The 21,959-nt window shown below is 41.9% G+C and overlaps 1 protein-coding gene across 1 annotated transcript in view; it reads right to left on the reverse strand.

Moving 5' to 3' along the window:
- LOC117466767 (collagen alpha-1(XVIII) chain-like) overlaps positions 1-21,959 on the reverse strand; it is a 92,225-nt gene that overhangs the window by 21,179 nt on the left and 49,087 nt on the right. The window contains 4 exon segments of the mRNA XM_034110209.2: positions 3,179-3,257; positions 11,311-11,379; positions 13,617-13,700; positions 20,303-20,844. Of these exon segments, the coding sequence (XP_033966100.1) occupies positions 3,179-3,257; positions 11,311-11,379; positions 13,617-13,700; positions 20,303-20,844 (774 nt within the window).

Genomic DNA, 21,959 nt, shown 5'->3' on the forward strand with positions numbered 1-21,959 from the left:
TCTATTTCCTCTTTGTGCCTATCTGTTCAGAGGATTACAGCATGATCGGCCCAATGTTCCATTCCCCTGGCTTATTTAGGAAGATGCACGCCACCCTTCACGAGCTCAGAAGCAGAACGCATTGGGATTCATGCTGCCGTGCTTTCAAGGCCATGTGAGGTCCTGCGTGAGGAGCACACATGAGGCAGCAGAGCCTCAGAGCAGAGGATACCCCCCCGACCCACCTGAGGACCCTGGCAGCTCGGGTCTGTTCTCCACAGAGACTGAACTGTAGCGTGAGTCACTCGCTGAACACAGTGTTAAATACAGTCTCTAGATTGACAGCATTGTATAGAGCTGCAGGGGTGTCCAAACTACGGCCCGGCCCGACCATTTTGAATCGGCCCTCAGCAAATTAAAAAAGTATAATGAAATATGGCCCGCAAATTAAACATCTGCTATTGTACTTCTTAAATATATATAGGCTATATATGTTCAAATATAAAACACAGTATTCATGTATTAAAGGTGGGGTAGGTAAGTTTGAGAAACCGGCTCGAGATCCACTTGTTGTTATATTCCATGGAATGCTCTTAACATCCCGATAGCAATGAATATCTGAAGTGCTTTGACAACAAATCCATAAAAAAATGTCATCTGTAGAAGCCGTAATACTGTAAAAATTACAACCAATGATTGGTTGTACGACCAATCATCTGAGCCGGCCCGGCTAAAGTAACTGGATGGCCTACCTGCCTGTCAGCCTTCCATCGGGGCACACACTTATCTCGTGCCCTCATTGGTCATGTGCGCGTTCGTGTGTGTTGGAGGAGGGGCTCTGTGAGGAAGTGGCAGATTTTCTCCGGTTGTGTATTTTCAAATTCTAGCGATCTCGAGCTGGTTTCTCAAACTTACCTACCCCACCTTTAATAAGCTCAATTTCAAATAAAGTTGGTCAATTCAAGTTGAAAACATTTTCTAACAAATCTTAGTTGATAAGAAAAAAGCCCAATAACACATTTACATAACAACCTTGAAAAATACTCTTCATGTGTCTTCTTATGATAGGCGATCTGAGCCTCCTGTTTCAAGGAATTATCTGCTAAAAAGATAAATGAAAGCTCTGTGTTTTTTCATCAATAGGCGCTTTCACACCAAGTACTTTGCCGTACTTAGTTCATCAGAACTCTTTAGTTCTCATGAACTAAGTACAGATCGCGTTCACACTTTGGGTTTACTGGCAGGCCGCAAACAACTTCACGGAACCCGAAGTCCCCGGAGTTGGGGACTGGCTTCAGTAGAAGCTGCTGGGACTCCCAGCAGCTTCTACTGAAGCCTTCCGAGTAAATCGCCAGAACGCCGACACCTCCTCATCTCCACCGCTCCCATGTTTTCTTTTGTGTTGCCATAAGTTAGTCTCTCTGCGTTTCTGCGCTGGGCTAATGCTAATAATGCTAATGCAAGCAAATAAAATGGCGGCTTCACAAAACTTTTTGGCAGTTTTACGGGGCGTGGTTTTCAATCCGCCCAGCCAATCAGACATAGGAACCTTTTTCTCCCATGAAAGTCCCTGCTCTCTAGCAGGGACTGAAAAGGGGGTGGAAAGGTTCTCATGAACTAAGTTCTAGTTCCGGATTTCTTTGATGTGAACGCACATTTTCGGAACTGTATCGGAACTATACTGGGAAAAGTACTCCGGTGTGAAAGCGCCTAATAAATACCTACATTTGATATATTTTTCTGACTTGTAACTTATGAGGCAATATACCTCTCCTCTAGTGAGTGGCCCAGCCCTTCGAATATGTTCCTGTATGTGGCCCTCGGTGAAAAAAGTAACAGTAAGCAATTTGTATTTTTTAACAGTCAGTATTTATTTATTTACTTGAGTCTATATTATTCCTGTGTAGATTAAGCTAGAGACTTTCAAAGCTTCTAAAACTAACCTCAAACTAAGTTGGCACAAACCCAACAAGAGTAATGGTGCTTCACTTTTGTTGGGAACAAGATGTCTCTTTGCTTTGTGTTTCCCATCGCTATATTTTGGTATAGAATTGTCCCGAACATAGCAAAAATAAATCCAGGCAGAGGCCTTTAAGTAAAAATCCAATTGAGTAAATAAGAACAGTTTTTTACTCATTCCAAGTATGCTTCTATGATATATACAATGTGAAATCATCTCTCACAATAAATCGACAAGACGCTGTGTGTTTGCCATTACAATTATGCAAACAAATGATGTTAGCACAGAGTAAAGTATGTCGGACATTTTTTCACCTTTCTTTTCATAATGAAAGTCAGATTGTTTGATGTCTCTGCACTTTTTCTCTGTCATCAACTGATCAATACGCTGTTCCTTTTGTCAGCTATTACACTTTAGTACTGTGTCAAATGTCTATTAGGTACTATCTTGAATGAACATAATCTGTTTTATTTTTATCTTAACTTTGGCCAACAATATTGCATTTAAAATGATATTTTCATTGTGTTTAATGACGTCAGTGCAGCCTTTTATTCATGAGAGAAAGGATGATGACGAGCATCTTAGTCATAGTTTTCATAAATGAGGAGTGCACTAAGAACCTGCATTTTACTTGGCATTAGTGTTGACACCACTAGATGGTGCCAAAGTATTGGATCACAAAGCAAAAAAAGAAAATCTGTTTCACGATATCTGTAGGCCAATCACTTCAGATAGGGATACATCATCTGTAAGGGTTATACATATTATGTATATAAACATATGTAGACTTCAAGTAAAGACAGCAGCAGTAACATAATATATATTTGAATGTAATTCACACAGAAAGCTCAAACTAAACTGACACTCCAGTGACTGTTGCAATATTCCTCATGTCCACTAGATGGAGACATCAGAGTACATTTTCAGCAAGCTCTGGCTGGCTCAGTTAAGCAAGTTGGAGGAAATTGAACACTGCAACAACATGTATCATTATAAACTCGTCCACAGCCCCCCCGACCATGCCCAACAGGTGAGATCTGTCATGTGTCCGCATGCGGAAGTACACAATCTATTTCCCATCTCTCAAAACTACGTTATAAATGTATGAAAGAAAAATCGATATTTGCGAAACAGTAAGAGTATATCCAAAGGCCTCTGTAAAAAAGGTCAGGCATGAAGAAGGTTCAGAATCATTTTTGACAACAAACAAATGCAGTCTTTCAGTCCAGAAGAAGTCACCTGTGTCTCTTTCCGTGAGCACCTCGTCCTTCTTGGAGAGTGGAGGCTGCTGGATGGGCCGCGAAGAGGGAGGAGTGGTCTGCAGGTAAATACACAGAGATAACATATTTAAAAATGGGGGAATTTAACAAAGTACATTAACTCAAATATTGTCCGTTTGAGGTCCATGTACTTAACCTTAGTATTTCTATTTTTACATTACATTACATTGCATTTAGCTGACGCTTTTATCCAAAGCGACTTACAATAAGTACATTCGACCAGGAAGACACAACCTTGAAGAAAACAGAATCATATAAGTACATCAGGTTTCATAGAGCCAAGCATTCCAAGTGCTGCTCAACTGGCTTTAGATAAGCCAGTCCTTTGTTAGTATATAAGTGCTCTGTTAGCAGTTCTTAGTTAGTAATTCTATCGCTCGAGGTGGAGTCGAAAGAGATGAGTTTTCAGTCTGCGCCGGAAGGTGTGTAAGCTTTCTGCTGTCCTGATGTCAATGGGGAGCTCATTCCACCATTTTGGAGCCAGGATAGCAAACCCACGTGTTTTTGCTGATGGGAACTTGGGTCCCCTTCGCAGCGAGGGTGCAGCGAGCCGTTTGGTTGATGCAGAGCGGAGTGCACGTGCTGGGGTGTACAGTTTAACCATGTCCTGGATGTAGGAAGGGCCAGATCCATTCGCAGCATGGTACGCAAGTACCAGTGTTTTAGTATATAAAGTATTTAAAATGACTTACATCTTTAGCAGCGTCATTTCACTTTATAGAAATAGTCATAATCCAGTCATTTCATATTTATTATTCTGAATTGGCTCTTACGAATTACAAGTACTTTTACTTTTGAAAGACTTCCCCCCCTGCCTGAAACGCCTCCATTGGACTCCTTTGTTAACTTCTGTATCTTAGTGACATCAGTATGTAACCTGCGCTTCTATTGGCTAGACAACAACACATTGTACGCGACAGCAGTTGACAAATCACAACAGAGCCGGCCAGCTAACCAATCAGAGCAGACTGGGCTCTGGTTTCAGACAGAGGGTGAAAAGAGGTGCTGCAGCACAGGCAGTATGAGACAAATAAAGAGCTTTCTGAACATTAGAGCATGGAGACCTGTCCTAGTAGAGGATCACATTACAATTATGAGCATAAAAAGGCCTTTTTAAGGTACTTTTTGATGCCAATACTTTTCTACTTCTACTCAAGTAACATTTGAATGCAGGACTTTTACTTGTAACAAAGTATTCTTACAGTTTAGCGTTGTTACTTTTGACAACTTTTAAAAACTGGATTACTGCATATTTGAAAAGGGCAATGGAGGACATTCACTCGAGGCTGGATGTGGGTCGGAGCTCAGGCTCAGCCGGGTTCCCCCTGAGGAGAGGAACAGCGCATGGGAAAGAGTAGGCAAAGTGTTGTGTTGAATGTAATCATAGCCATGTTTACAGTGTGTGCAGACAAAGCTCTCTTCATAGCTAACAGGGCCGTTTCCCAGCTCCACACAAAGCTTTGAAACAGGGCAAACCAAGAACAGAACGTTTTCTGGGGAAATAGTTATTGTTTTCAGTAATTGCAGTTTGTGTCAGACAGCTCATGCCTGGCCTCTCTTGCAAAACGTCTCCTTGTGAACGTGTTCGCGCCGACCTGCAAAATGGCATAATCCAGATGTAATAAGAACCAGGCGACGGTTATTGAATTGAAACTCAAACCGTTGTTAGTAATCATGTTTTTGTTTGTGTATGGTGTCATCTCATTGCTGCTACTCAGAACCTCAGAACCACTTACAACCCGCAAAGCTAAGCTAAAGGAACCATGTGATCAAGTAAAAGGGGCAGGGCTTAGGAAAGAATATTACATTTGTCCCAAAAAGTCCCCAAACTGTTTTTCCCTAAAATGCCCTTTAATAATATGAATGGATGTTTTGCCAAAATGGTTTAATGTATTTAGAAATAGGGCGGTACCCAATGTACATTTTCACATTTGATGCTTTTCAATAGAATCCTTATTTCAATTAAGTGACTAGTTACATCAAATGAGTAAGTTGGTTTTATTAAATAACTTTTCTTTTCTGTAAACAACTGGTCAGTGTTGTCGTGCAGCTAGCGGGAGATCAAACTCGCAGTTACAAATGTTGCTTTTTAAAGTCTTAACAACGAAAAATATGGTTTGAAGCGCAATATTTAGCAATATTAAAATGTAAATAATTAAATCAACATTTTCATTAGTTTTTTAATTTTGTACTCTTAACACCCTGAAGTCAGAAACATTCCTGCGCAACTAACAGTGTTACTGATCCAAAACATAATATGATGCTCTTAATATTAGCGTAGCATTACCGTGTGGACTCTCTTCTTTGAATAAGATAACGAGACAAGATAAGCGGTGCAGCATTTCAAATGTTGACTTCAATGTTCTGCATGAAGCCATGAAATACACGTACCCTCCTACTGAGACAATATTTTCATTTTTATGTTTTTGTGTACCCTGAGTCTGCAGATTACCCACAATCCCCAGTCACTAAAATCACAGCAGGGTTGCGGTCGGATAATCCAAAAATCAGCTCCTAACGTCTAACCCTATCGTCTATCCCTTGACCTCTGAGTGAAACGTCACGGGGTTAAGGGATAGTGGATAGGAGAATTCAAAAGGACTTAGGAGAAGAGACTGCGGTACTTTAGAGAATCGACTGCACTTTCACTATCCGACGTGTTTATGATGCGCCAGCGGACATCATGAATGTGCGTCTGCTGCTGTGGGGAAACTATGGAAACTACAGTTTTCTATACAGCGGACTACAACATGGATGTTTAATAAGAACGAGGGACTACTGTAAACTCATCTAGAGACTCTGCACGTGCTCTGATGCTGCTACTTTGCTTTATGAACGTGGACAACAGAGAAACATATTCTTCATGACCAAAGTTGGAATTGAAATAAAAAAGGAAAGTGAAACTTCTGCTCGTCCCCCTCTCCCTCCGGTCCACATTAATACAAATGATCCCAATACGTATGATTTCATGAACTAAAGATCTTAAAATCAATACAGATGTATTTATTATAAACGTTAGTCCTTAACATCTATCACTGTGTATATCACCATTCAGACATCTTTTAAAAGTTGAACAAACCCCACACAGCTCAGTGAGATGTTGACTTTATTTGATCATTTCAGTAAAAACTAACGTTCATATTTCTCTTTTTGATTATAATACTGATGAACGTTCAGAACAAAGCACTTTGCCAACTTACCACATACGTTTTAAAATGCTTAATAAGCACCGTAACTTTCATGATACATTTCTCCGTCATAATCGTTTGTTTCCGTGAACGGCCGACTGTTGAGTGACGGCAAATGCTGCGGCTGCAATGCATTGTGGGGCAGCATTTTCTCCTCTCCTTTCATCAAGGGAGGTCCAGTGGTTCCTAAGCTAAAGGAAGTTTGAAACCTCTAGAGAATTGGAACGGCACTTATCATGGCTGCTGCCACTGAGGGACGTCCGGGTCATTTCACTCCGTCAGGAAGGTTCCTAAGCTAAATGGACTATTGGACTTCAGCCCAGGACTGAGTGACATGCTGTAGAAAGTCGGGGGAGGGGGGGGGTCTGCTCCCAAACTGCCTCTGGGTAAAAACAAGAGAGGGGGAGGAATAATGTAAATCCCCCCCCTGTAACTCATTCTTCATCGGTGACACACCTTGGTTCGTCACCTGTGGAATTCCAGTGAGGAGTGGGATGAAGAGTGGAGGGGGAGGGGTGGGGGGTGGGGCAGCTAGAGGAGCATAGTGATTCGGGGCTAATAACTACCCAGTTCCCCCCCGCTGTAGAGCGCTGGCTATGCTAAGAATTCTGCCTGCTGTAGCCTGATACATGTATTAATGTGAAAGAGAATACCCTGCCTGTTCGCTCCTTAACGTCCATCACAGAGGGGCTGACGGGAGGGAGGGTCCCCTCTTTAGAACTTCGTGTTGATGGATTTGAACCCCCCTCCCCCCCCCAATATAAGAGCAGGTATGTAGCTCCTTCGGCGAAGAACATTATTCAACCTCTGCAGCAGTGCAGGAAGCATTTTTTACTGCGTGCCCCACGAGAATCACAGAGGGAGCTTTCTGGATTCGTGTGGTTAACTAACCGTGACAGAAAGATGATGGAAAAACAATCTGGCTGTTTATAAAACGCAGAACCTCGGCTTGATTCAGCTTTGTTCAACTTTTACGGGCATAATAAAGTGGAATCATGCTTTAACCTTTCAAACTTAATGCAAAACATGACTCCAACCTAACCAGTTAGCTTCTTGGTATTTAAATGTATGAAAGTAGAGGCATTACATCTTCAGCACTTGGTCTCACTCTTGCTACATCTACCCCACAGGTATCACAGCCCCTCTGAGCCAAACCAGGTCCGAATGTTATCTGACAGAGATGTGATGGATCCTACATCTTGTTAAAAACAGGCCAGGATGCATACAATGTCCCTAAATCACCTAGCAACAATACCAAGTGCACACATCAAGAAGTGGAGAGCTGCTGTTAGCGGCTGGCCTGACAACAGTATGAGGCTACAGGGCTGGAGCTGCACCGGAGCCAGCAGAGTCTGCGTCCGGATGTGAGCAGTGAGCAGCCAGAATGCATACAAAAGCCAATTCTAATATTGAGGAAAAGACAAAAAACGATCAAAAATATATAACAAAAAAGGCTGTTTTAATAACTAAAAGCAATCATTTCTGCTTTTTTTCAAATGTTCAAGGCTGTAGGGAGGAAAACATGTGATATGTTGATGAAGAGGAGAAATTATAAAGTTACTCATTTATGTGTACAGATTTATTAATTCATACATTTCATATTGAAAGCTTCTGAATAAAAAAACGTTATTCTGGTGCCTGGTTATGTCATAAATGACTTGTGGGAGTTTGGCCGAGCTTGCAAAGTCATAACTGCATTCAGTATAGATGTTTTTAATATGTATGGGTTACTAAGTCAAGTCTCCTCAGTTAATTGACTTCAGGTCAAGTAAGCCGAAATCTCACAGCGAACAAGTCCAAGTCTTACAACTCCTAATAAAAACAAATCTATAAAGGTGTCCAGATTAAGAATTTACAAGAGCTTTCCTAACATGATGGACATAAATAGGCCGTTGCTAAGTACTACCAAGCATCTGACCTCTCCCTGAATCACTCACACGCTCTTGAACGTGTCCTCTGTGCTTCCTGCTGGAGGAGGCTGCTGGCCTGCAGTGTGACACAGTGAAGGGTGACTGCCTCCTCTGCCATCTATCATCATGGATTCCAGAATGACAAAATGGAAATTTTCACTCGAACAACTCTCCCGTCTGACTCCCCTCTGCCCAGACTTGCCTTAATTACACCGGTCTCACCGCGGTCCACAATGTATGTTCCATGAAAACATCGGCAGGTAGACATTAGATGCCAGCTGTTGTCTTTTACAGTACATGGCATGACATCCTTTGGTAAATAGCTACTGCACAGATGGAAAAGCCCCCTTATAAAAGCTGCAGGTAATATGGCAGTAATGATGAAGAGACTTCCGACGCCCGACCCTCCCCCCCCCCGTCCGTCCGTCCATCCGTCATCGTCTCTCACTTTCTTTCCACCCCTGTCAGCTCCTGTACACAGTTGATTTACAAACCAGTCAGAATAACAAAGCCTGAGGCGCTGGGGGGGGGGCTCTGACTTGGATCAGATCGAGTCCAAATTGACATCTGGTTTTTCTAACTCCACTATAATTGTGAGTGGGGGGGCATGCACATGCACGCACAGGGGAGCAGGGTGCGCTGAATTCAGCCTGCATGGCTATCTTTGAGGGGGGTGGTGGTGAGTGGGTGTCTATGGAATCTGATTATGTGTGTGAGAGAGACAGAAAGCAGAGAGAGGAAGACAAAAGGGGTGGGGGGGGGGGGGTAGCGAAAAAGTGACAAGAAGAGATGAAGGGAGACGCCAAGAGATACAGGAACATGAAGGGGTGTGACAGTATGGAACAGAGCCAATAGCCGCGTTCACACCAAGTACTTTGCCGTACTTAGTTCCCAGCACTTAGTTTCCCTATGGAACTAAGAGCCGATCGCGTTCACACCGGAATAAGTTCCCTGAGGGAAGATTACGCAAATGAGCCGCTGACGTCACTTCGTCTTCCTCTGCTTTGGGTTTACTGGCAGGCCGCAAACAACTTCACGGCGTATACTGCCACCCGAAGTCCCCGGAGCTGGGGACTGGCTTCAGTAGAAGCTGCTGGGACTCCCTTCCGAGTAAATCGCCAGAACGCCGACACCTCCTCATCTCCACCGCTCCCATGTTTTCTTTTGTGTTGCCATAACTTAGTCTCTCTGCGTTTGTGTGCTGGGCGAATGCTAATGCTAATAATGCTAATGCGAGGATAATAAAATGGCGGCTCTACAAAACATTTCAGAGTTTTACGGGGCGTGGTTTGCAATTGCCCAGCCAATCAGAACTGTGGTACTTTTTTTCCCCAGGAAAGTACCTGCTCTCAGCAGGTGCTAAAAATGAGGTGAAAAGTTCCCGGCACTTCACATCAGGGGTACTAACGGAACTAAACGCGAAAAGTACGGGTGAAAAGTACTCTGTGTGAACGCGGCTGATGTGCATGCTGGGTAAGAAACAACTGTCCGTCAGACATCTTGTGGTATCTTAATCGAGGTGATCAAATATAACTAAGTCGATACAGAGCACCTCACCTGAATGCAGAGCTGAGTCTCAATGTGTGTCCTTCTGTTCTTACATCTGCTATTTTGGCTGCATATGTGCATCCCAGTGCTAGCATAGCGGCTATCTATCAACATTAGCGTTCGTAATAATAGTATGTCAAAATACCCGAGTACTCGGGTGGTGCATTCAGAACGCGTGTGGAACTCTTGACTCTTCTTCGATAATCTAAATAATGCCTTAAACTCTTTGGCATCTTGGCTACGTAATGGAAGTCACACGATCAGCTGCAATTGCTGTTGCTCCAGTAAAGTCAATTAAATCACATTACCAAAAAAAAGTAATACATGGTTATGTTTTCACTATTTAATAAACATACCACTATAATGGTGTTGAAATATAGGCACAGTATATTTTTGGGAGTTAATTGAGCTGTATGTAATGATTTGCTACCGCTAAACATAGCTAGCTAGCTAACAACATACCTAGCTCCGGTGAGGGCACAATGACTGTGTGTGATCTGGGACAACACTACATGGTCAAAATTCACGCTCTGCCCAATTTTCCACAGTGTAGAAAACATGGCAATGTACTAGGGAAGGTGTTTGAATTGATACACAACAGAGATGATCCCACTACTGTAAAAGCAAAGCGTGCTTTAAAATGGTAAAACCATCGATCGACTGTGAACACTCTTCTTGCTGACTTTCTATAAGTAAACAAGAAAGCAATAAAATGTCCGAATGATGATATGTAATCCTTAACTCTGGACATCCCCATTTCTCTCACTTGTTTCCTCTATAGTCTGACCAGAGGAATCTCTCCATGTAAAAAGTCGTTGTCCCACGATCTATAAGACAGAAGCAGCTCCATTTCCAGACATCAACTCAGCAGTTTTTAATCTCTCCTCAGGGATAAGTGTGTTCGCTCACTTATAGCGAGTAACCTGAGACATCAGAGGTATACCTTACCTTAGTGGTCTGCTGCTAATAATCTGTCAGGTATACATGTCGAACTGGTCAGCTGTTCGGTCCTCTTCAGGGAACAAAGCATTCTTCTTTCATACCTCTTCTCACTCACTTATGTAGTTATTTAAAAGGATCCATCAAACAAACCTTCCAGGGGGGAAATGGTATAGACCATACTGCTTCAATATTATGTACCAAGGAGACGAAGTAAAATAACTGCAAGCAGGACAGCCATGTATTGGATATTAACCTTATATTGACAGAGATGGAGTCTCTGAAACAGGTGTTTCGGGTCACTTTCATTATTTTTCACTATTAAAACTGCTCCTTTCCATTTCTTATTATTCTTTCTGGCCTTTCTTTTTAGAGCCCCTAACTTTAGAAGTTTATCACATGTGCATCAGTGGAACGTCTCTGCACGTCATCACATGACAGGGCTGAGGAACAGTGAGAGTCGTATATTGACAATTATTTGTATATTTGTAAAAGTTGTTCCATACCGTCCATCTGAGCGTCTCCCCAGCTGGTCTTGAATTCCTCTCCTCGTCGCCACTTCCATCACCTGAAGCCTGAGGAGAACAGACATGTTGTTTTAATGTGATCAAGTTTTTCTTTGGGTTTGTTTGTTATATCTGAAAATGCTCTTTTAACTGGATGTCCAATTGTCTCCAGGTCAAATTGAAGTCCGCTCTAAAAGCAATTTAGTTATTGTGTGTGCTTTTGATTAAATGACATATTGTTTTTTTGCTCTTAACATGATTTTATGACGCCCTTTGACAAGGTCCTTGTTGAAAAATATACACAGTGTTTTAGTAATCCTGAGTGCATCCTGTGAACAGCTGTGTGTGTTTGAGATAAAAGACATCCTGAAATCAGAAACCTATCATTTCCACTCAGAATGGGATTCTCCCGTCTAATCCAAAGGACATCTAAAGATGTGAAGGCAACGAGTGAACCTTCCTCTGTCAGTGGGGTTCTGGTGGTCTCAGCAGCTGTGAAGTCAATGTTTGACCAAAGAACAGTAAAGGCTGCTGGGGGGCTACGGAGGGGCACCTGTGTTTGTGTGTGGGTGGTCGGAGTCAGTGGAAAATGCTGCTCTTACACTCCTATCTTTTACAGAGTCACTATTGTTTACAGTGTAACTGATGTAACATGCTGGAATACATCAACAAACCCAGTTAAATGTCATTACTTGTGCTCCTTTAGGGCTTCTCTAATGCAGAGGTAGATCCACCGGCAACATTCTGAGTAATACTTGAAACCACGGGTCCCTGATTTCATCAGAGGAGCTCTGAAGAAGGCTTCTCATCTCAATTTTGGAAGCTGAAATGAACTATCGCTGGCAGATTTCATCAGCTGCTGCTAGTTAGCCAATTAGGGTAATGGTAGCGCCATGAGTCGGTTGAAAGCCGTGTTTCCGGCAGATTTGTTCATGTTTTCAGCTGACTCCTTTTAAAATGATAATCTTGTGAAAGGAGTTTAACTATTCACATGAAGGAAAATAAATCAGATTTTTCGGCAGTTGATGAAAATGTACATACACATGTCGTTTTTTCAGTTTTTTATTTTCGACATACTATGCGACTATTTTTCCTATTTTAGACATTACTGCATTCTTTGGCATTTTTTCAACATATTATACTTTGTTGTTTTTTCAAATATTTTGGAATACTACACTTTGTCGTTTCTTTCAGAAGTTTTCGACATACTGTTTTTTCATATTTTCGACATACTATAAAATGTCGTTTTTTGGGATCATTTTGGCATAGTATACTATGTTCTTTCTTCATATTTTCGACATAATATAACATGTCGTTATTTGGCATATTATTTACTATACTATGTCCTTTTGTTCATATTTTTGACACACTATACTATGTCCTTTCTTTCATATTTTTGACATGTCGTTTTTTGGGAAAATGTTGGGATAGTATACTGTGTTGTTTCTTCATATTTTTTGCATATTTACTGAACTTTCCAACATACAGTACTATGTCGTTTTTGCATATTTTGATATACTATGCTGCGTCATGTTTTGGCATATTTTCAATATTCTATACTATGTCCTTTTTTGGCATATTTTTGACATACTATACTGTGTTGCTTCGCAGGAAAGAAAATTGACATTCTATACAATGTCGTTTTTTGCATATTTTCAACCAACTATTTGTTCCTATTTTAGACAACTATATTACGGAATTCTTGTGCCTTTTTTACATGCTATACTATGCCCTTTTTCTTTTGTTGACATATTTTGATATACTATATATTTATTTTTTCCATATTATTGACTAACTATACTATGTTGTTTTTCTCATATGTGTGACATTTCATTACATTCCACTTGTTAGATGCTATTACCCAAAGCGGGTGAAGCGTCACATGCTGACTGCCTCAGCCTCACAAAGTCGATTTTCTGGAAAATATTGTGTACCATTTTTTTCATACTTTTAACATACTACACTATGTTGTTTTTTTGCATATTTAGACATTTTATACTTTCTGTTTGTGATATTTTCGAGATGCTATACTGTGTATTTTCTTTGCTGTTTTTTCTAATATTTTTGAATACTACACTCTGAAATGTTCGACATCAGAGCGCTGGTTGTAGCCACGACTCAGATTAACCTTGTTGTAGCAACATTTTTTTGTGTGTGGTTTATTGATTTAATGTAGTACAGACAACTTTCATCACCACTGTATATTCTCTGTGTGTTTGTGAACTTGGTGTCAAGATGGATGCCTTGTCTACTGCAAACAAAATCCACCAAAGTGTACAAATAAAGTAACCTGAACCTGAACTCACCATATCTGAGTCGTCTCCATCCTCCTCGCAGTGCCTCTCAGCAGCGCGGGGGTCTCCCACAATCCTCAGCTCCCCGATCACCCCCTGTAGCAAAACAAGGACATGGTGTTTTCATGTTAACGATACATGTAATATATAGAGCAGCACTTGTTCTCACACATGACCTACTTTCATCATACATTATGTGGATGTTTATCTGAACTTGCTGCCTTTTGTCTCAGGGAATTCCCCCTCTCCACAAAATCACAGGGGCTATTGATGTCTCAGTGTTAGCCTCTGCCTGTGAAGTGCCACTATCTGTGCCCACACACAATCTGTTACATGTTTCCACACAGGATACTCGCACTGATAGCATTCATGCTATCTGACTGCCTATCACAGGGGCATTAGCTCTGAATGAGAGGTGGTCTCTCTGCTGGTGGGTTATTTGTAGTCAAGTCTTTAGGACACATGTATGTCCTGAGAAGAAAGATCAGAAGAACTTTGAAGATAAACAGAAGAAGCTCTTTGAAATGTAATGGTTGTACTGCCTGACTCGATGTTTAGTCGATAGTCTTTTTCTGACAAAGTGCTTCAGATCTTCACAATTAATCTTAGATTCTATACAAAAAGGTCCATCGCTAAACAAATCCTCTTTAAGAATGTCCATTTTATAAATATGTAAACATTTAAATGCAAAAGAAGCCCGCCAAGTCTTCATTTGATTAGAGAAATTACAAGACCTCTACAGCTGAGGGCCGTGTGAAGGTCAACACAGAAGGAACAGGGTCTGTTTGGACTTTCCAAGTAAACACTTTATAATACATATTTCTGAACACAAGAGAATACCTCAGAAGGGCTCAAGTAATAACAACAACTGGAATTGTGAGGAAGAGTTGCAAAGTGGTTTACAACTAATGAACAGCTGTCTTCAAACACAGCAATAAACAGATTTAGGGGTTCAGCTGGGAAACACTTAATCCCCCTAACATGTATGGGAAGAACTTCTTGGGAATTTTGACTTAAGTAGTGTTAACATATCTCCCTGTTTCCCATATATGTAATAATATATCAGTGGATGGAGGGAATTTTAAAAATGGATATAAGGTGTTCTGCCTTTATGGCTTCCTGGCCTTTAGTCTTATTTTCAGTAGAGAGAGGTCATTTCAGTCCATATGAGCAGAAAGACTAGAACACTAAACAATGAAAATGGCTCACCGACCATCATTATCATGCAAAAGTGTCACTCAAAAGTTACAAACAACCAGGTCATGCTGTATGTAGTGTATATCTACTGAACATAAAGTAGATGTATGCATATATAAGGAATGGCAAGTAAATAGCTTGCATGTAAGTCAGTAAGTCTCGTAAAATGTCTTATTTGGTAAGCTAAATAATGAAGATGTGCATGAATTACAGATGTATCTTCTCTCCCCAAAGGAGGGCTTGATTTTCAGTTGGAAATATTGATTTTTATTTAATATCTGGCTCTAATATGATTCTTTTAGTGAATTATAATGACATCAAAACATTAAGAAAACAGACAATCTTGATTGTTTGTCCGATAGAAATATTTAAGTATTAGGTAAATGAACTAAAGCAGCGGTTTTCAAAGTGTGAGGCGCGCCTCCCCTGGGGGGCACCAGAGAGCTTCAGGGGAGGCGCAGCGTGAGAAACAAATAACGAGAAACAGTGAAATATAAATATAGTTAACTTCAGCTAGCTTTATGCGAGCTGCAACATGGATCGATTTCTAGTGAAGTTACCTAAAGTGAAAGAGGAGACAGCTTCTGGCAGAAAACATCACTTGCACACTTTTGGCTGTCTGTGGAGTGGAGTTCCCCCACCTCGCCAAAAAGGCTGTAAAAGTGCTCATTCCCTTCACCTCCGCCTACCAGTGTGAGTGCGGGTTTTCCGCATTGACTTTGATCAAAAGCAAGTACCGGTCAAGCAGGGGCGGATCTACCGGGTGGCATGGGGTGGCAACTGCCACCCTAAAAATAGCCTTGCCACCCCAGCTGCCACCCCAGTTGGCAGCTTTGTTTTGAAATAAAAGTTGTGGCTCATCGGACGTTGCTGAGAGAAAATCCCTAATGTCCGAGTGCAAGTGAATGCAACACAAGACGCGTGCCTTGTAACCCCTCCCCCAGCCCTGGCGCGAGCGAGGAAATGTGATTGGTGGCGATTTCATTTGAACGGGTCGGTGCATTCGGACCCAAGTAGACCGAAGGAATGAGGTATTTGCGGTCTACACTGACAGAGAACTAGAGACTGTCAAGTGGCTGTACTCAGCATTGAATCAAAACGCACTAAAGCTGTTGATCTTAATAAGTTTGTGAGGCATCTTGCTGAACAAGATGGTAATCAACGCATTCAGCTGTTATAGGCATGCCAACTTGATGCTCTACTCACGGATGACTCGATGAACATAACAAACTGTTAAGATGATGACCTTACGTGTGTAAATATATGTTTTTTTGTGTGGGGTTCTGCCCCCAAAAAACAGTTTTAAGTCCTGAGAAAGTCAAATAAGACGGTGTGTAAAACTACACAGCCAAAAAAAAGTAACCACTTTGATTTAACTAGGCCAGTAGGTAAGGGCATTCCACTGGATAATAATACCCCTGCATTATAGCAACAATAATAATAATAATAATAATAATAGCAATAATAATTGGGAGGAGGGGGGGGGGGGGGGGGGGGGGGCAGGTTGTTCTTATGTTCTCTGAGGGGAGGCTCACCTTCCCACACTTTGAAAACCCCTGAACCAAAGCAATAGTCAGTGTCAGGAAGAACAATTATAACTAAAATGCCTGCAGTTGCGTGTTTTCTCCGTGCAGGTAGCCGTGGGTGAACCACTATAACCAGTTAAACCCCACGGCCCCGTGGGCGGGGGCAAAACGCAACATCTTGCAAGAAACAGCGTCTGAGGGCTTCTTAACATTTAATAAACCATGAATGTTTCATATCCACTTAACGGGAAGAAACTCAGCTATCAGACAATATTAACAATCTTTAGCAAAACGAAACACAAGGGTAATAACAAAGGCTCTGAATTAGCCCTGAGCGAAAAAATGCTAACGCACTTAGCACAGAACTCACGTTAAAATACCCTTATTACTTATTAGATCTGCACAAACAAGATATCGATTAGCAAGCTGAGATTCCACAGATTCCAGAAATATAAGTATCATCACTGAGCTGAAGGTTAATCCATAGGTTAATCCAATGTGTCTGTGTCACTTTGAAATGATTACCGATAATCCATCTTCATATTTATGTCAATAACGGAGATTTCATATTAGCTACGAGAGTGTATGACAGCGTCCGGCTTTGGGCATTCTGGCTACGCATCACTCATTCACCAATGGGTAATGTTTAGATGGATTTTAGGAACTTCCCCTCGATTCTATTGGCTCTAACTTCTGGTCACTTTCCAAACAGTCTCAAGGAGGCAAGAGTAAACCCTCTCCTAAAGAAACCCACTCTCAACCCGTCTGATGTTATAAACTACAGGCCTGTCTCTCTCCTCCCGTTCCTGTCTAAAACACTTGAACGCGCTGTCTTTAAACAACTCTCCTGCTATCTCCATCAGAACAACCTTCTGGATCCGCACCAGTCTGGTTTCAAGGCAGGTCACTCCACAGAAACTGCCCTCCTTGCTGTCACTGAGGAACTGCACACGGTTAAAGCAGCCTCCCTCTCCTCTGTCATCATCCTTTTGGACCTGTCTGCTGCATTCGACACAGTGAATCATCAGATCCTCCTTCGCACTCTCCAAGAACTTGGAGTATCAGGCTCTGCAACAACTACAGGGGTCCCTCAGGGCTCTGTTCTTAGTCCCCTCCTCTTCTCCTTGTACACAAACTCGCTCGGATCAGTCATTAGCCCGCATGGTTTTTCATACCACTGCTACGCTGACGACACCCAATTAATTCTGTCCTTTCCCCGCTCAGAGACCCAGGTCGTCGCTTGTCTAGCTGACATCTCTCAGTAGATGTCCGCTCACCACCTCAAGCTCAACCTTGACAAGACTGAACTGCTTTTCCTTCCGGGAAAAGATTGTCCCACTCTTGACCTAACAATCAACATCGGCACCTCTGTTGTTTCCCCGACTCAGACTGCAAGGAATCTGGGTGTGACCCTAGATAACAACCTGTCCTTCACTGCAAACATCGCTGCTACAACCCGCTGCTGCAGATACACGCTTTACAACATCAGGAGGATACGTCCCCAGCTGACCCAGAAAGTGACGCAGGTTCTGGTCCAGGCTCTCGTCATCTCACGCCTAGACTACTGCAACTCCCTCCTGGCTGGTCTACCTGCATGTGCCATCCGACCTCTGCAGCTCATCCAGAATGAAGCTGCTCGTCTGGTCTTCAACCTTCCTAAATTCTCCCACACCACGCCGCTCCTCCGCTCCCTTCACTGGCTTCCGGTAACTGCTAGAATCCACTTCAAGACAATGGTACTTGCGTAGCATGCTGCGAATGGATCTGGCCCTTCCTACATCCAGGACATGGTTAAACCATACACCCCAGCACGTGCACTCCGCTCTGCATCAACCAAACAGCTCGCTGCACCCTCACTGCGAGGGGGACCCAAGTTCCCATTAGCAAAAACACGTGGGTTTGCTATCCTAGCTCCAAAATGGTGGAATGAGCTCCCCATTGACATCAGGACATCTCTTTCGACTCCACTTCGAGCGATAGAACTATTAACAGAGCACTTATATACTAATAAAGGGCTGGCTTACCTAAAGCCAGTTGAGTAGCACTTGAAATGTTTTTGCTCTATGAAACCTGATGTACTTATATGATTCTGTTCGTATTTTGTTGGTCGAACGCACTTATTGTAAGTCTCTTTGTATAAAAGCATCAGCTAAATGCAATGTAATGTAATAATGTAATGTAATCTAACGGTTAAAAAGAGGTGTCAATCATCAAAATCGACGAGGGGGGCCAGAAATATGGAAAATGCACCCAAATGACCCCAGAAGTGTTTTTTTTCTTCGAAATCTCTCTATAAAGGTCAAATGTCACTTGTTTTGCATCAATCTTGATACAGGGTACTTATTATATGTTATAGTTTGGATTCCTAAAGCTTTTAGTCTACTATCCCATCATTCAAGGGTGGTTTTCACTCTAAGTAATGGTTTTATTTTGGACGGACACTATCATTTAATTTTTTTTACTATGTTCAATCTGAATTTACTTTAAAATAAAACAATTCTATATTGATTCTGACTTTTCTACATCCAACTCACAAGTTTATCATTACTTTGAGAAAAAAGATTATTAATGTACCCCTTTTTAGAAGTGAAGATATAGTCAATTGTTCTGGGAATGTCATTTTTGAGCCTGAGACCTGAAAAACAGGCTCGGGGCTCAACTGGCAGCTAAGGTCAACAGTTGTTACGGTCAACTACTGGGATTTATAGCAGTCAGGTGACTGAAGTTAATTACAGACCAGCTGTGAGGTCTTCCAATTATTCTCAGACCCCTCTCAAGACATTTATGTTTCCGTTAAGATGAGGCCAATTTGAGCAATGAAATCATATGAGAGTTATTTGTCCAAGATGTTTCACATGATTGACTAAAGAGAGTCAAAATACTCTTCTGAACTTCACGGCTTAGGAGACCTGGCGCTGTTCAAGTTGGTTCTAGAGAGGTAGTTTGGGAAAGTGAGATGTGTGGTTTTCTGACACAGGAATTAGTTTGACCTAGGCCTAGTCACGTACACAGGAATTTTTGTGACATAGCTTTTTCTTTGCGTTTTTCGCCTTATATGTCCACACCCAAGCAGTGTTTGAGGTCACTAAGTGGTCACGGTGAGTGTTTTCAGAAACTCCGTTCAAGGTTGTTGAACAGACGGCTAAAAAAGGGCATCGAAATACTTGACCTGTAATGCCAGAATTTGTGCTGTAATGTCCTTTGATAATGGAGCAACATTTTGAGGAATGGCGGCACAAATACAATCTTTTTTTGACCTGCTGTACTATGACTTAATCATATTTTACAACATACGACGCAATACATTTTTTGACGATATATAGTGAAAATCTTTCAACATACTAAACCTAGCCAATTTTTGTATGTATTATACATTTATACATACTAAACCATGCATTTTTTTCAACATCATTCACTATAACTTTTTGCATATTATTTGTCATAGTATTCTTAATTATTTTGAATACTATACTATGACTTAAAAAAGAAAAGGAACACACAGAAAGCCGCCTTTACCAAGCCAATCAATAATAGTTGTTTTCTTCTTTGGTAAGCATCACTAATGGGGCTACATTTGGAGCAACGGCGGCATAAATACAATCATGACCAGTGAATGGGACCAAAAAAACCTGGTAATAGGACTTTTTTTACATGTTTACACATAGATATACTGTACAGGTACTCTTCCACTACACTGAGCAAAAAGGCCTACCTTATGCGCTCTAAAGTTCCCATGCAACACTCCTAGACACAAACCCCCGCCCACACCACCTTACACATGTGGCCCACCCTGCATACTCAGAGAGACAGGAAGGAGGAAAACCCTGTTTATAAAAATATCTGTGCACATGTAACCTAGGCCTAATTCAGTTCATCATCCAATTATGTTTGTAACTACTCTGAAAATATGTAATTTCCAGATTTCAGGGGCCTGAATAATGTTTAGTTGATAACGGACGGAGCTTGGATACGCACCAGAAACTTCTCGGGATCAGCTCCTCCAGCTTGCCCCACAAAGACCCCGGCGCCGGCCTCCAGCTCCATCTCGTCGGGGGATCTCTCCAGGCGCATCACCTGAGGGTCCGTGTCACAGTTCAGGTAGAACATCACCTTGTCGTCCCTCACAGCGATGGCAAAGCGAGTCCAGGTGTCTTTCATGGAGGGCGCGAGGAACCGGGCCGCCTCGTAGGACTGCTGAGAGTCGGGCTCCGTGTAGTACAGGATGACGTACTGGTTCCCCCCCTGCACCGCGGACAGCTTCACACCCACGTACATGATCTGCTGAGCGGCATCAGTGATGGAGAAGATGGTGCCGCCCCTTTCGGAGGTGGGTTTCAGGTTGAAGATGAGGGCGAAGTCTCGGTAGAAGGGGCTCGGCAGGTAGGTGCGGGCCAGCTGACCTGAGTTGGCATCGGGGCCGAACACATAGCCAGGGCTGCTGTCAGGCCCGAAGACCTGTGTGATGGTGCTGGGGGGGGGGTCCCCAATCAGCTGGAGCAGGGTGACTCCACTTTCTTCTAGAAGGGGAGAGAAAAAGGAGGTGAGGCCACAATATGCAGGGGATATGTTGGTGGTTAGATGGGAGGGCTGCATGGCAGGGTGTAATGTTAGACCGGGCTTAAGGGAGTGGGACTGATGGATGCAGGAATAAATACTGCTACTTGCATTGGACTCTTGTATAGTGAGTCTTTAAGTCTGTACTAAACCAAGAAAACAAACAGAAGTATAGGTGATAATGTGTTTAAATGATTGAAAACAGCATTAACACATGTCATAACATGTGGAAGGAAAGTGACCTTGACTGACTCCAAACAACCTGTTGGCTGTTATGAGAAGCATTGGCAAAGCAACTTTGCTTAGGGGACCACAAACAAACAAACCAGTTTATAACTAAGATGGAAAGGGTCGACTTGCATTATAAAAGGCAAAGGGATGGGCCATTTGAAACTAAGAAGAGCAGATTATTTTAGCAGACATTGTATATCAAAGACTAACGACAGACTTCAACTTCAGGACTGAAGTCATCTGATCTTGTCTTTAAAATGCAATGTCTGCTAAAGTGATCGGCTTTGTTAAGGTAATGTATATTCTCCAAGATATCTTTGGCACTTTTGGCTCGCAGTATCTGAGTCAAACAACTTGAAACATGTTTCTGCATGGGTCAAACACATCTTTATGTTTCTTGTGGAATGTATTACAATGTTTAAGCCTTATCATTTAAAGTAGTGATAGAATAATTACTACATGGGTTCTCTGCAAAACACTTGCATCAACGGACCAAAATGTATAACATGGAAATATTACACACAGAAAACTATTACTCTTGCATGCATCCACCATAAAGGAAGAATCAAAACATGTAGAAAAGTCTAGAAGAACTGAACTAAATGGGGGCCCAAACACATGAATTCTACCCTAAATGTTAATATTTAAAAAACAGTCTCAAGTTTGTGCTAAAGAACATGTTGCGATATTTGCAATGTTAAGGTTTCAGATGGGTGATACAATTAAATTGATTTACAAATGGTCTTTACGTGGGTTGATTATTCATAGCTAAAATGTCTTCCAAATATTGACAACTAATACAACTAGGGTGTGAAAAGGCTAGAGATTTATATCTATTCATCACATT

The sequence above is a fragment of the Pseudochaenichthys georgianus genome, chromosome 21 (assembly GCF_902827115.2).
Source record: "Pseudochaenichthys georgianus chromosome 21, fPseGeo1.2, whole genome shotgun sequence".
Lineage (NCBI taxonomy): Eukaryota > Metazoa > Chordata > Actinopteri > Perciformes > Channichthyidae > Pseudochaenichthys > Pseudochaenichthys georgianus.